General features: G+C 31.8%; 1 protein-coding gene across 1 annotated transcript in view; it reads left to right on the top strand.

Annotated features, from left to right (window-relative positions):
* CUL3 (cullin 3) overlaps positions 1 to 15,286 on the top strand; it is a 108,663-nt gene that overhangs the window by 40,525 nt on the left and 52,852 nt on the right. The window contains exon 3 of the mRNA XM_074298586.1: positions 14,157 to 14,270. Coding sequence (XP_074154687.1) covers positions 14,157 to 14,270 — 114 coding nt within the window. The remainder of the gene's footprint in view (positions 1 to 14,156; positions 14,271 to 15,286) is intronic.

Consider the following 15,286-nt stretch of genomic DNA (forward strand, 5'->3'; position numbering starts at 1 on the left):
ATTCATCATTATTTGTTCCTGTCATCTTAGCCAATCTGACAGGTGTGCAGTGGTATCTCAGAGTTGCCTTAATTTGCATTTCTCTGATCAATAGTGATTTGGAACACTCTTTCATATGAGTGGAAATAGTTTCAATTTCATCATCTGAAAATTGTCTGTTTATATCCTTTGACTATCAATTGGAGAATGGCTTGATTTCTTATAAATTAGAGTCAATTCTCTGTATATTTTGGAGAGATAGAACTCTTAAACTACTTTAATTTTAATATTCAAAAGGATATTTTTAAAGCTGAGAGGTCTTAAAAATGATCTAGTATAAAATTCTTTCCCCATCTCCAACTGAAGAAATTCTTATGTTTTATATGGTGATAAAATATTCAAATGAAACTGTTAGGAGGTAATCAATGGTTTGGGAATAAAACTGGAAATAAGTCTTAAATTTGGCATCTCTTTGCAAGAAGTAATCATTGGAGAGAGAGTGTGTGTGTGCATGTGTGTATGCGTATGTGTATGTGTGTGTATATTTTGGACCATGATTCAGTTGGTCAGAATCCATACTTAGGAATGACTGGGAAGAAAGTTATTTTCCATTAAGAATTTTGATTATGTGGGGCAGCTAGGTGGCACAGTGGATAGAACACCAGCCCTGAATTCAGGAGGACCTGAGTTCAAATCTGGTCTCAGACACTTAACACTTCCTAGCTATGTGACCCTGGGCAAGTCACTTAACCCCAGCCTAAGGGGAGATGGGGAGAATTTTGATTATGAAAAAGAATTGTCTAAGTAGATGGAACAGCACATTCAAGCAAAGACTTTTCAAGTATAGGGAACCCCACCCCATCTTTTGTTTTCTATAGTTTTTTTATTTTAAAATTTTGAATCACTTGATCTTTGACACCTTCATTTCCAAATATATTTTTCTTCTTTTCTTATACCTATCAAGCCATTCTTTAAAACAAAGAACAAAAAAGAGACAATTTAGCAAGAATCACCAACACATCAGGTAATTTCATAGTATATGCAGTATTTCACATCCTTTATTTTCATCTCTTTTCCAGGACATAGTAAAGCTAATAATTGCAAAATTTTTAGTTTCATTTTTATTCATTTTTCAGTGTATTATTTTATTCACATATATCACTCCCAAGTCTTTCCCTGCTTCTCTTAATTCTTCATATGAATTTTTTCTTGTGGCATCATAATATTCCATTATGCTAGATTGTAAATTACTGGAGGGCAGAGGTTATTTTTATCTTTGTATACTAAGAACTTCATTTAATGCCTGAACTTAAGGGATGTTTAATAACTATTAGTTGAATTAATGAACATTTTCAGTTCTTTATCCCTGACAAAAAAGAGTTTTTATAAATATTTTGGACCCTTATTCAAATATTTAATATTCTTGGGGTATACCAAATTTATATATAAAATTAATGATTGAGGTTAGAAAAGGCATCAGCCTTCTATAAAATCAAGATATCTATATTGATATTTTCAGAGAAAGTCTAAAACTAGAGTTCTTAACCTAGGGTTTTTCAATATAATTGGTTTCTTTCCCTCTGTTTTATTTTGTCATTTAAAAATAATTTTTCTCATAATGTTTAGATTGCTGGGGTGGGGATGGGGGGTCTCTGATAGACATAGGGTGAAAAATTCCTATTTTAGAACAAGTATCTAATAAATGTGTGTGTGTTTTTAAATTGAATTGGATTTAGTTTTTGTGAATTATATATATACTTATCCATTTGTTGCTTCTCAAGGAAGCTTCTTAAGGTAGCCAGCCATATTTGTTAATTTTAGGATGACTGAGTTTTATAATGCATTTTAAAATGTCACTATTGAAGATTCTGCCATTTCAATTAGAGTATGCTTGTTTTTTTAGCTTATTTTTATTTCTTTTGTTTATATACCATCTTCGTTCTAAATCTCTCTCCCTTTCCCATCCAGTAAGTCATATGCTCTATCAAAGATGAAAAAAAGAAAGTGAAAGAACACAGTACAGCAGAACCAACTATTAAGTCGGCCTGTCTGCTGAATCACCCTCTATTTTCCCCACTTTAAAGGAAGGAAGGGAAAGCACTTGGAGTACTTTTAGATTTTTCTTTTTAAATCTTTTTTAAAAAGGTGTACTTTTTAAAAATGCTTATCCCTTTTTACTACAAAATATTCATAGTAGCACTTTTTGTAATATCTAGGAATTGGTAGAGTAAATAGCCATTAATTGAGTAATGACTAAACAGATTGGTAAGAGTTTATATAATAAATTAATGTAGGTGATGAATACAGAAAAGCATGGAAAGATCTATATACACTGGTACAGACTGAAGTAAGTAGAACCAAGAAAACAATTTATACAATGACTGTGACAATGTAAATGGAAAGAACATTCACTAAAAAAGAAAGTCATTGTTAGAAATTTAACGAAGATCAAGCTAATTCAAATAAAGAGAAATGAGAAGACATCTCTAACATATAACCCACCCCACTTGGAGATAAGAAGTCTAGCAGTAATAACATATTGCACATATTTTTGGATTTTTTTCAGTGAATCAGTTCATTGTGCCAACTGTTTGTCATCTCTTTAAAAATATATATATATTTATTTATTATTTGGGATGGCTCTCAGATGGTGAAGGATACTTAAGATGACTATGGCAATTAAAGAAACCCAAATAGCAATAAAAGCTTTTTAGCTTTTTTTTTTTTTTTTTTAATGAAAGGTTATTTGGAAGTATCATCAGTTACCAGTTTTAATCCATGTTTTCATTACAAAAATGGCTACTCAACTGCCAGAAAATAAAGCAGTGAGCATGCCAATAGGGTTTCATCAAAAATGGGTTTCGTTCAGCAACTTAGTTTTTTTGTTTTTGTTTAGCAAAAATGTTTGGTGAAATATGCTATATTATGGAAAAAGAAAAGTGATATTGACTAGATTATAGTATAATTAATAGAATGTGGAACTATGTGTTATTTTTAGTTTAATTTTCAGATCTACATTCTTTCCCTCCTATTTCCTCTACCCGTGTCAAGAAATAAAGAAAAACAAAAGCCCTATTACAGATATATACATGCATGCATGTGTACATATAATCAAACCCCCATGTTGGCCATGTCCAACATACAAATGCATACACAATACAAATGTGCATACGTGCTACAAATGAATGCATGTGTCTCAATTTGTACTGAATTCATGCCTTCTCATCAGAAAGGTGGGTAAGGTAGCATCTTTCATCTCTAGTCTAATGAAATTAGGATCACTCGTTGTGTTGTATTCCCAAGTCTTTCAAAGTTGTTAATCTTTATAGTATTGTTTTTTATGATATCATAGTTTACATTTTAGGTTAATTAATACTGAATGTGCTCACTTTACATTGCTTCAGTTCATATAAGTTTTCTCATGTTTTTCTAAAAAATTTTTTAATAAGTCACTGAATTTAATCATTCATTCATATATATATATATATATATATATATATATATATATATATATATATATATATATATATATAACTTGTTCAACTGATTTCTGGTGAATATCCCATCATCTTACAATTCCTTGCTACTATAAAACGAGCTGCTTTAAATATTTTTTATGTCTGTAAGTCCATTTCCTTTTCGTCTTTCCTTGATCTCTTTAACAGTATAGATTGATTAGTAGTGTAACTTTGAGTCAGTGTATATGCATTTTAATAGATTTTGAGCATAGTTCCAAATTACTTTCCAGAATAGCTAGAACAGTTCATAGATCTGTTAACAGTGCATTAACATATGCATTTTCCTACAGCTTCTCTAATATTTGTCATTTTTAAAAATCAACTTCCATCTGATGGATGTTAATAGAATCTCAGAGTTGTCTATTTCTGTGTTTCTCTAATTGTTAGTTATTTAGAGTAGGGTTTTTTTGTGGCTATTGGTAGCTTGGATTTCTTACTCTGAAAATTGCTTATTCATATCCTTTGAATAATTATTAACTGGGTAATGGAATTTGTTATTTATTAATATGAATTAATTTCCTTTATATCTTTATATGAGACCTTAGAAATAAGAGTTATTACAGATACTCTCCTCCCTTTTCCCATCCTCATTTACTGTTTCTCAATGTTACTGCATTGGTTTTACTTGTGCAAAATCTTTTTTTGTTTGTTTGTTTTATGTAATTAAAATTGTCTTATTTTGCCATCTTATGATCCTTTGTAATTCGTGTTTGGTCATGAACTCATTCCTTATTAATAGACTTGATTGCTTTTTTGTTTAATTTGTTTATGATGCCATGATTTGGAACTATATGAATGGTGTGAGTAGTGATCAGTAATTTGCTGTATACTTGGAAAATAGTCTCCAGTGGAGTGCACTAGGTATCTAGATGCCATTATATGTAACTTGCTAATAAGTTCTATTGTTAAGATAATATATAGGCAAGATTCAAAGGACCCTCACTTGATCCTGGAACTAGGAATAATGGATAGATGTTGGCAGCAGCATATTAAGGCTTGCAATCAGGAAAATCTTTCAAAATACTCTAATAATTGAAATTTTAAAACAAGTGCTGCTGGATGGTTACTTGTTGGGTATATTTTAGAGAGGATTCATTTTTTATATAGAGTTTGGTATAGATGGCCACTGAAGCATTTTGCAGTGTTCTTGCTTTGATAAATGACTAGGTTGTGTATATCTCATTTGTACTCTGAAATTAGGCTTAGTAGTCAAGAATAGAAATGTCATCCTTACTCTATTGAGGAAAACAAAATTATGTAATCATTTGCCTGCTGTCTTTAAAGGGAATTACAATTCTATTTCAAAATTAACAGCTACTTCCACGCATCCTCTTTAAGTGAATTCTTTTTTATATTTTGGGAGATAGCTAGTTTTTGAAACTCTTTAGTTTATGGGAGAGGATGGATTATGCAACTATGTGTCATTGGTTTTTCCCCTATGCTTATAAGAATTAAAGCATCTGTTTTATTAATTTTATCATTGTACGTGCTGCTCTATATTTGACTATGCCAGTTACTTTGTGATGTTTATCAGTCTTTACTTTGGTTAGTTAAGTAGTTATTACAGGTTTTGACGGAGAAACATCATTTCACTTCTCTGTGCCTTTTTTTTTTTTTTTAAACCAGGCTAGCGAAAGGCCATTATGCAATGTAAAGAATGAGTAAAGTGATATTTAGCTTGAAAAAGAAAAGACTTCACGGGGCCTTCAGAATAAACTTGGCTCTGGATAGCAGCAATAGCAAGAGTAGAGGAAAATGTAGGCTTAATATAAGGTAAATTTTTTTTGACAGAACTGTCTAAAAGAGGAAGCATTGGTTGTATTGTCTGCTCTCTATGTAAACAATTGAAACTGGTTTGAATCAACTCATTGTTGAAAAGAGCCATGTTCATCAGAATTGATCATCTTATAGTCTTGTTGCCATGTATCATGATCTCCTGGTTCTTCTCATTTCACTTAGCATCAGTTCTTGTAAGTTTCTCCAGGCCTCTCTGAAATCATCCTATTGATCTTTTCTTACAGAACAATAATATTCCATAACATTTGTATACCATAATTTATTCAGCCATTCTCCAATTGATGGGCATCTATTCAGTTTTTAGCCACTACAAAAAGGGCTGCCACAAACATTTTTGCACATGTGGGTCCCCTTTCCCTTCTTTAAGATTTCTTTGGGATATAAGTTCAGTAGTAACACTGATGAATCAAAAGGTATGCACAGTTTGATAACTTTTTGAGCATAGTTCCAAATTGCTCTCCAGAATGGCTGGATGTACTCACAATTCCACCAACAATGTACCAGTGTCCCAGTTTTATTTCTCTGATTAATAATGACTTGGAACATCTTTTCATATGGCTAGAAATAGTTTCAATTTCTTCGTCCAAAAATTGTCTGTTCATTTCCTTTGACCATTTATCAGTTGGAGAATGGCTTGATTTCTTATAAATTACGAGTCAATTCTCTATATATTTTAGAAATGAGGCCTTTATCAGAACCTTTGACTGTAAAAATGTTTTCCCAGTTTATTGCTTCTCTTCTAATCTTGTCTGCATTAGTTTTGCTTGTACAAAAACTTTTTAACTTAATATAATCAAAATTATCTATTTTGTGATCAATAATGATCTTTAGTTCTTCTTTGGTCACACATTCTTTCGTCTTCCACAGCTCTGAGAGTTAACTATTCTATATTATTTTAATTTATTTATAATATCATTCTTTATGTCTAGATCATAAACCCATTTTGATCTTATCTTGGTATACAGTGTTAAGTGTGGATCAATGCCTAATTTCTGCCATACTCGGTTCCAATTTTCCCAGCAGTTTTTGTCAAATAGTGAATTCTTATCTCAAAAGTTTGGGGCTTTTGGGTTTGTCAAACACTAGATTGCTAAAGTTATTGACTATTTTGTCCTGTGAACCTAACCTATTCCACTGATCAATTAGTCTATTTCTTAGCCAGCACCAAATAGTTTTGATGACTGCTGCTTTATAATACAGTTTTACATCTAATAACAGCTAGGCCACTTTCATTTTTTTTTTGTTTGTTTTTCTTTTACTTTTTCCTTCATTAAATCCCTTGAAATTCTTGACCTTTTATTCTTCCAGGTGAATTTTGTTGTTATTTTTTCTAGTTCAGTAAAATAATTTTTTGGTAGTTTGATTTGTATAGCACTAAATAAATAGATTAGTTCAGGTAGTATTGTCATCTTTATTGTATTTGCTCGACCTATCCAAGAGCATTTGATATTTTTCCAATTGTTTAGATCTGATTTTGTGTGGAAAGTGTTTTGTAGTTCTGCTTTGACTTTCCCTGGGCAGATAGATTCCCAAATATTTTATACTATGGACAATTACTTTAAATAGAATTTTTCTTTGTATCTCTTGTTGTTGGATTTTGTTAGTGATGTATAAAAATGCTGATGATTTATGTGGATTTATTGTATAATTTTTGATAAATTTGTGGATTATTTCTAATAGCCTTTTAGTTGATTCTCTGGGGGTGTCTAAGTATTTACTGTAAATTTTCTAGCAAAGAGTGTGTGGTTATTTCTTAGAAATGTAGTAGATGAGATTATGTTCAGAAATGGGTTAGACTAGATGTGCCCTGAAATTCCTTTTAATACTAATTTTATTATTCAATGTGTATATGTGTGCATGCATGCTACATTTGTCTGTGCATCTCTGTAGTATTTACATTTGTCTGTGCATCTCTGTAGTATTTTCAATGATTTGCAGTTGTGGTTCCCTCACCAGATTGGGATTGTTAGCTCTTACTTAGCCTTTTGGAAGGTTTTTTTTTTTTTTTTTTGTTTTTTGTTTTTTGTTTTTCTTGGTACATTGAAGAATAAGTAGATGAGCTGAAATTTTTAGGAAGAAAATGATTCAGGGGAAACTATATATATGGACAGACATACTTTCACATTATAAGCAATTTTTAATTAAAAATATTGTGTTTTTTTTTCCTTTTTTAAAAAAACACTTGACAGAGCATCAAACATAACAAAAATGGTAACATTTTAACTTATTTTTGATGGGAGGATTAATTCCAGAATCAGCTGTTAATATAACAGACCATCAAGTACTGAGAGCTCAGATGAAAATTTGTAAAATGCAAGAAAAAAATGATACAAATTTCTTTCTTTATCCCCCCCCCCCTTTGAGGCTGGGGTTAAGTGACTTGCCCAGGGTCACACAGCTAGGGAAGTGTTAAGTGTCTGAGACCAGATTTGAATTCAGGTCCTCCTGAATTCAGGGCTGGTGCTCTATCCACTGCGCCACCTAGCTGCCCCCTTTATTTTCAAAAAAAATTAATAATAGCTTTTTATTTTCAAAATACATACAAAGATAGTTTTCCACATTGCATCCTTATAAAACTTTTGTGTTCCAAATTCTTCTCCCTCCTTTTCTTCCACCTCCCTCCCTTAGACAGCATTTAGCCAATATAGATTAAACATATATAATTTTTCTAAACATATTTCCATACTTAACATGCTGCACAAGAAAAATGAGATGAAAGTGGGGGTGGGGGTAGGGGGAGAAAAGCAAGCAAATAATAGAAAAAATAAACATACTATGTTTTTATGCATATTCAGTCCCAACAGTCTTCTTTATGGATGCAGGCTCTCTCCATCACAAGTCTGTTGAACTGACCTGAATCACCTCATTTTTCTTTTTTTAATTGTTGCTGGTTTTGTTGAAATTTTAACTTAGTTTATTAGATGTGAAGCCTTTTATTTTCAAACACATGCATAGTTTTCAACATTTACTCTTAAAAAACCTTGTGTTCCAATTTTTTTCTCTCTTCTCTCCCTTCCCCCCACTCCCTCTCCTAGACAGTAAGGAATCTGTGTTAAATATGTGCAATTCTTTTATTCATTTTTCTACAATTACATATTGCACAAGAGAAATCAGATCAAAAAAGCAAAAAAAAAAATGAGAAAGAAAACAAAATACAAGCAAACAATAAAAGTGAAAATAATATGTTATGATTCACATTCAGTCTCCACAGGCCTCTCTTTGGGATGCAGATAGCTCTCTCCATCACAAGACCATTGGAACTGACCCGAATCCCCTCACTGCCAAAAAGAGCCATGTCCTTCAGAATTGATCATTGAGTAGTTTTGTTGTTGCTGAGTACAACAATTCGTGTGTTGCTGTGTGCTTGGTTCTACTCACCTGCTGATCATTTTTTATAGAGCAATAATATTCCATAACATTAATGTACCATAACTTATTTGGCCATTTTCCAACTGATGGGCATCTACTCAGTTTCCAGTTCCTTACCACTATAAAAGGGTTGCCACAAATATTTTTGCACGTGTGAATCCTTTTCCCTTTTTAATAATCTCTTTGGGATACAGGTCCAGTAGAAACACTGCACAGTTTGATAGCCCTTTGGGGAAAGTTCCAAATTGCTCTCCAGAATTGTTGAATCAATTTATAACTCCACCAACAGTGTATTAGTGTCCCAATTTTCCCTTATCTCTCCAACATTCATCATTGTCCTTTTCCTGTTACCTTAGCCAATCTGAGAGGTTTGTATTGATACCTCAGAGCTGCTATATTTGCCTTTCTCTAATCAATAGGGATTTAAAGCTTTTGTTCATATGACTAGAAATGGCTTTAATTTCTTCATCTGAAAATTGTTTGTTCATAGTCTTTGGCCATTTGTCAATTGGAGAATGGCTTGTATTCTGATAAATTTGAGTCAATTCTCTATATATTTTAGAGATGAGGCCTTTATCAGAACCTCTGGATGTAAAAATTTTTTCCCAGTTTTCTCCCTCCCTTCCAATATTGGCTGCATTGGTTTTGTTTGTACAAATATTTTCCAGTTTAATGTAATCAAAATCATCCATTTTTGCATTTTATAATGTACTCTAATTCTTTGGCCACAAATTTCTTCCATCTCCACAGATCTGAGAGGTAGACTATCTCTTTTGTTCTCCTAATCAGCTTATAATATCACTCTTTATCTAAATCATGAACTCATTTTTAACCTTATCTTGGTATTGGGTGTTAGGTACTAGTCATTGCCTAGTTTCTGTCATACTATTTTCCAATTTTCCCAGCAATTTTTGTCAAGCTGGGGTTTTGGGGTTTATCAAACACTAGGTTACTATAGTCATTAACTGTTGTGTCTTATGAACCTAACCTATTCCAATGACTGACTACTCTATTTTTTAGCCAATACAAAATAGTTTTGATGAGTGCTCTTTTATAATATAGTTTTAGGTTGGGTTCAGCTAGGCCACATTTATATTTCTTTTTCATTAATTCCCTTGAAATTCTTGACTTTTTGTTCTTTCAGATGAACTTTATTTTTTTTAACTCTGTAAAATAATTTCTTGACAGTTTGGCTGGTGTGGCACTAAATAAGTAGATTAATTTAGGTAGAATTATCATTTTTATTATATTAACTCAGCCTACCCATGAGCACTTGATATACTTCCAATGGTTCAGATATGACTTTGTGCAGAAAGTGTTTTGTAATTGTGTTCATGTTGTTCCTGACTATGTTTAATAGGTAGACTCCCAAATACTTTATATTAATTTATGGTTACTTTAAATAGAATTTCTCTTTGTATCTCTTGTTGCTAGATTTATTTTGTAGTCTGCTACTTTGTTAAAGTTGTTAATTGTTTCAAGTAATTTTTTTTATTTCTCTAAGCATATTATCATATCATCTGCAAAGAGTGATAATTTTGTTTCTTCATTCCTATTCTTAATTCCTTCAGTTTTTTTTTTTTTTTTTTATTAAAGGTAACATTGCTTAATACAATATTGAATAGTAATGGTGAAAGTGAGCAGCCTTGTTTCACCTCTGATCTTATTGGGAATGCGTCTAGTCTATTCCCATTACATATGATGCTGGGCTTAGAATAAGAAACACCTGTCTTCAAGTACAGCTTAAGGCCATTAATAACTCTGACCTTGGACAAGTCATTTAACCTTTGTTTTCCTCAGTTTCCTCTACAGTAAAATAGAGATTATGATAACTCCTGTCTCCCAGAATTGTTTTGAGAATTATACGAGGTGATATCTGTAAAGTGCTTAGTATCACACATGGTACCTTATAAGTGCTATAGAAATGTTTATTCTCATCTCTTTTCACCCTTGTTCTAATTAGTATCAGAGATCAGAACTGAGATGGATGGAAAATATAGACAGTCATATCTGCACACTGTATAAATTTTGACCAACAGTCTGTGTATTTATGACAGACTGATAGATGAACTAGATCTGCCTAGAGTTAGAGAGGAAAAAAGACTTGTTGCTTTTAGGAAATTGCAAGACTTTTTTCCCCACTCTAAACTTCCCATAAAAGCCAAATTTGCCTATTTTTCCAGTTCTTAAGAGTCTATGGCAGCAGGAAGTGGAATATTACTGTGTCCAAAGACCTAAAGTTGAATATCATGGAGAAGTATATGTGTATATGAGCAGACATGTAACCAATGAGGAACTTTTGTCATCAAGGGATTATATGAAAAATTATGATTGTATTTGGTAAGAGTGCAGGTTAATAGATGCATAGCCAGAGAGCCTCGCTGGTATCTTCATAGTGCTGAAAGAAAGTGAGTAAGCTTCCAGAACTTTAGGTAGACTATGGGAAAGAAACTTTTGGTTTAATTTAAAAAAAAAAAAAAAAAAAAAAAAAAAGAATAGTTATATATGATCAGCTGGCATGGGTGAATTTGATCTTCATTCTTGCAAGGAACTCTTGAAATGATGAGAGCACAGATATTTAAGTATTAAAAAACAAGGGTACTATATTTTAGTTTTTTGAATTATGAACATTTTTGGCTACTTTTTCTCCTTAGTTACCAATATATCAGGTATACTTGATAAGTCTTTGGGGAAAGGGGTAATTTGTTGAAAGTACTCATTTTCTTATAAATGGTTATGCTTTTATAGGATTGGGGCTTTTGTTTGTTTGTTTTTGGATTGGATCTGTAATTTTCTTGATGTGGGGAATTCCCGATAAGTAAACTACCAATGGAAAACAGTACTTACTTGAGAATGTCATAGAGTTTCCTGGGTCATCGAAAGGTTATATACATTTAGAGATCAGAGATACGATTTGTGATTATTGAATTGTCATTACTGGGGATACTAGTAGAGGGAGCTGGTTTAGTCTGTGAGGGATTTTAATTTTTGAAAAGTATCTTAACTTATGATTTTTGTTTAGAAATATCATATATTTGTTCTTTCATCATAAAATTTCATTGCTATTACATATTTTAAAAATAATTAATTTTTTTTCTAAAGAGAGTCCAGTTGTACTGAGTAGCTAAAAATTTCTTGTTAAACATGTAATTTTAATACTATCTAAATTAGCATCATACAACTAATTTTCCTCCTACTTTTTAGTTTTGATTTATTGATGTCACTTAGTCAATGTTTATGAGTATGTGTATGTGTTTGTATGTATATGTGTGTAAACGTAATTGTAAATGGAATGTTTTACAGAGCACAGAAAAAAATTGGCTGAGCCACAGTACTCTTAACTTAGAGAGGAATGGATCTTAAACCACAGATGTTGTTTTGACCTCTGGTAACAAAGTTTGATTATATAATATTGGACTACATCCTCTTTAAAAATTTTTTATAATAGCTTTTTATTTTTCATAACACATGCAAAGGTAGTTTCAAACATTTACCCTTGTAAAACCTATTGTTCCATATTTTTCTCCCTTCCTCTTTTACCCTAGATAGCAAGTAATCTAGGATAGGTTAAACATGTGCAATTCTTCTAAACATGTTTCCACATTTACCATGCTGCATAAGAAAAATAAGAACAAAAAGAAAAAAAAATGAGAGGAAAAAAGCCCAAGCAAACAACAACAAAGGTGAAAATAATATGTTGTGCTCCATAGTCAGTCGCCATAGTCCTCTAAATGCAGATATTTTTCTCCATCACAAGTATATTTGAATTGGCTGAATATATCTTTTTAGGAGCTATTGTGGTTGCTTCCACTTTTTATAGGAAGACAGATCTCTTGTATCATAGTAAAAAGATAAAAATGGATTGTACCCCTTTTCCTCTCCCTTTGTATTTCTTCTTATGTGTCAGATAAGGCTTGCTTTTGGAATCTGATAGGTTTTTTGTTTTTTTTTTTTTTTGTAATTTTTTTTATTTTTATAATTATAACATTTTCTTTGACAGTACATATGCATAGGTTTTTTTTTTTTGTTTTTTTTGTTTTTTTTTACAACATTATCCCTTGTACTCCCTTCTGTTCCGAGTTTTTCCCCTCCTTCCCTCCACCCTCTCCCCTAGATGTCAGGCATTCCCATACATATTAAATATGTTATAGTATATCCTAGATACAATATATATGCGCAGAATTGAATTTTGTTGTTGTTGCAAAGGAAGGATTGTATTCGGAAGGTAAAAATAATCTGGGAAGAAAAACAAAACAAAAACAATGCTCACAGTTTTTAATTTTTTAATTAAATTTTTTAATCAATTATAATTTGTAACCAATTTGTAACCTTTAAATGATATTCTTGTATCTTTCATAGGATTATAGATTTAGAGCTTCTAGACCAGGACCTTATATGCTATCAAATCCAGTCCCCTTATTTTGTAGATGAGTAAACTGAGTCAGAGAGAGGTTAAATGGCTTGCCCGGGGTCACACAGTAAGTGTCTGAGGGGAATTTGAATCCACCTATTATTAAGTCTCCTTACCCACACTATTCTTTTTTTTATCTTTTTTTTTTTTTTTTTAGGACAGCCTTCTATTACTTTCTATTGTGTTAATTCTTATTATTCCATTATTCCTTCATCTTGAAACATGTCAGAATTTTTATTCTTTTTAAAATTGTATTTCAAATTTTATCATGCTCATTATATTTTATAATAAAATTGTTTTGTCATTTAAAAACACTCTACTTGTATCTATTATAATTTATAACATTTTGCAATTTTCCATAACTTTTTTCTGCGTCTAATTGTTCCTGATGAAACTTTGGATCCTTACTTGGTATCTGCTTAATAATCCAAATATTAACACGACTATTCTTAGCCATACACTACACATCTGACACCCCAACCGCCTTCTCTTCAGTCGCTCACATCTGCCGCGATGTCAACTACGGCTGACTAATTCGCAACCTTCACGCCAACGGGGCTTCCCTATTCTTTATATGCCTGTTTTTACATGTTTATATGTTTATATGACATACTGTAAAGTTGTTTGTTAAATGTTTCTACTCCTGCCATGTTGTTGTAGAGAAAAAAGTTATGTTATTTCTTTAAAAGAGGACTTTTTAATTCCATCAGGTCAGACTTCCCTACTTTGCCCTAAAAATTTTACTTTTAAAAAAGATGAGAATACAGTATAACATAAGAAATTTAAAATATCAAGGCTCCCATATTCCTGACCTGGGCAAATTTTACCAAAACTGAGCTTTCTATAGATTGCTTTCTTTAAAAATGAATATTGTTACTTTTTTCTTTTTCTTTCTTTCTTGCAATTAGGATTAAGATGACTGCCTAGGGTCACACAGCTACGAAGTGTTAAGTATCTGAGTCCAGATTTGAACTCCGGTCTTCTTGACTTCAGGGCTAATGCTCTAACCATTGCACTACCTAACTGCCCCTACTTTTTATTTAATAAACCATTCAAACTAAACTCAGTCTCTTCTGTTGCAGGTGCGAGAAGATGTACTAAATTCGTTGAATAACAACTTTCTTCAAACACTAAATCAAGCTTGGAATGATCATCAGACAGCTATGGTGATGATTAGAGACATTCTAATGTATATGGTAGGTAGCAATTTTTTCAAGAGGGATAATTATTGTAAAATATAATTTTTTTTTAACAAACTTACCATTTCTAAGTCCCAAGATTTTATATTTCCTTAATAATCAGTGGAAGTATTATTCTCCTTTTTGTTTTTTCCTGTAATTTGTGATTCAGAATTAAGTTTAAAAAAAAAAAAAAAAGCTTTTATTTTTCAAAATACATGCAAAGATAGCTTTCAACATCCACCCTTGCAAAACCTTGTATTCCATATTTTTCTCCTTTCCTCCCCACCACTTGCACTGCCCTAGACAGCAAGTAATCCAATATAAGTTGAACATGTACCAATTCTTCTTATCCTCCTTCCTCCTTCTTTCTCTGTTTTCTCTTCTTTTTCTTCTTTTTTTAAGAATTCACATTTTTTTTAATTAAAATTTTTTATGTTCAAAACATATGCATAGATAATTTTTCAGCATTAATCCTTGCAAAACCCTGTCCCTTAGATGGCAAGTAATCCAATATAGGCACACATTTGTACAATTATCTTGCTGCACAAGTAAAGAAAAAAATGAGAAAAAATAAAATGCAAGTAAACAACAACAAAAAGAGTGAAAATATGTATGTTGTGATCCATACTTAGTTCCCACAGTCCTCTATCTGGGTGTAGATAGATGATTCTCTTCATCACAAGATCATTGGAACTGGTCTGAATCATCTCATTGTGAAAAGTCAGTTCTAAACATATTTCCACATTTATTATGCCGCACAAGAAAAATCAGATCAAAAAAGGGGGGAATGAGTGAAAGAAAACAAGCAGACATCAAAAGGTAAAAATACTATATTGTGATCTACACTCTGGCTTTAAATGGCTCTTTCCATCATAAGTCTATTGCAATTGTCTTGGAATCACTTTAGAATGTAAAATTCTTAGAAGAGACTGGGGGGGAAAATGGGGGTAAATACAGTATGTTAACTTACACAAATTTTTTATGCTGAACATTCAATTCAAAGTTCTTTAAGTGAAGGAAATGTTCGTTTT

This window comes from Sminthopsis crassicaudata, chromosome 3 (genome assembly GCF_048593235.1).
Source record: "Sminthopsis crassicaudata isolate SCR6 chromosome 3, ASM4859323v1, whole genome shotgun sequence".
NCBI classification, from domain to species: domain Eukaryota; kingdom Metazoa; phylum Chordata; class Mammalia; order Dasyuromorphia; family Dasyuridae; genus Sminthopsis; species Sminthopsis crassicaudata.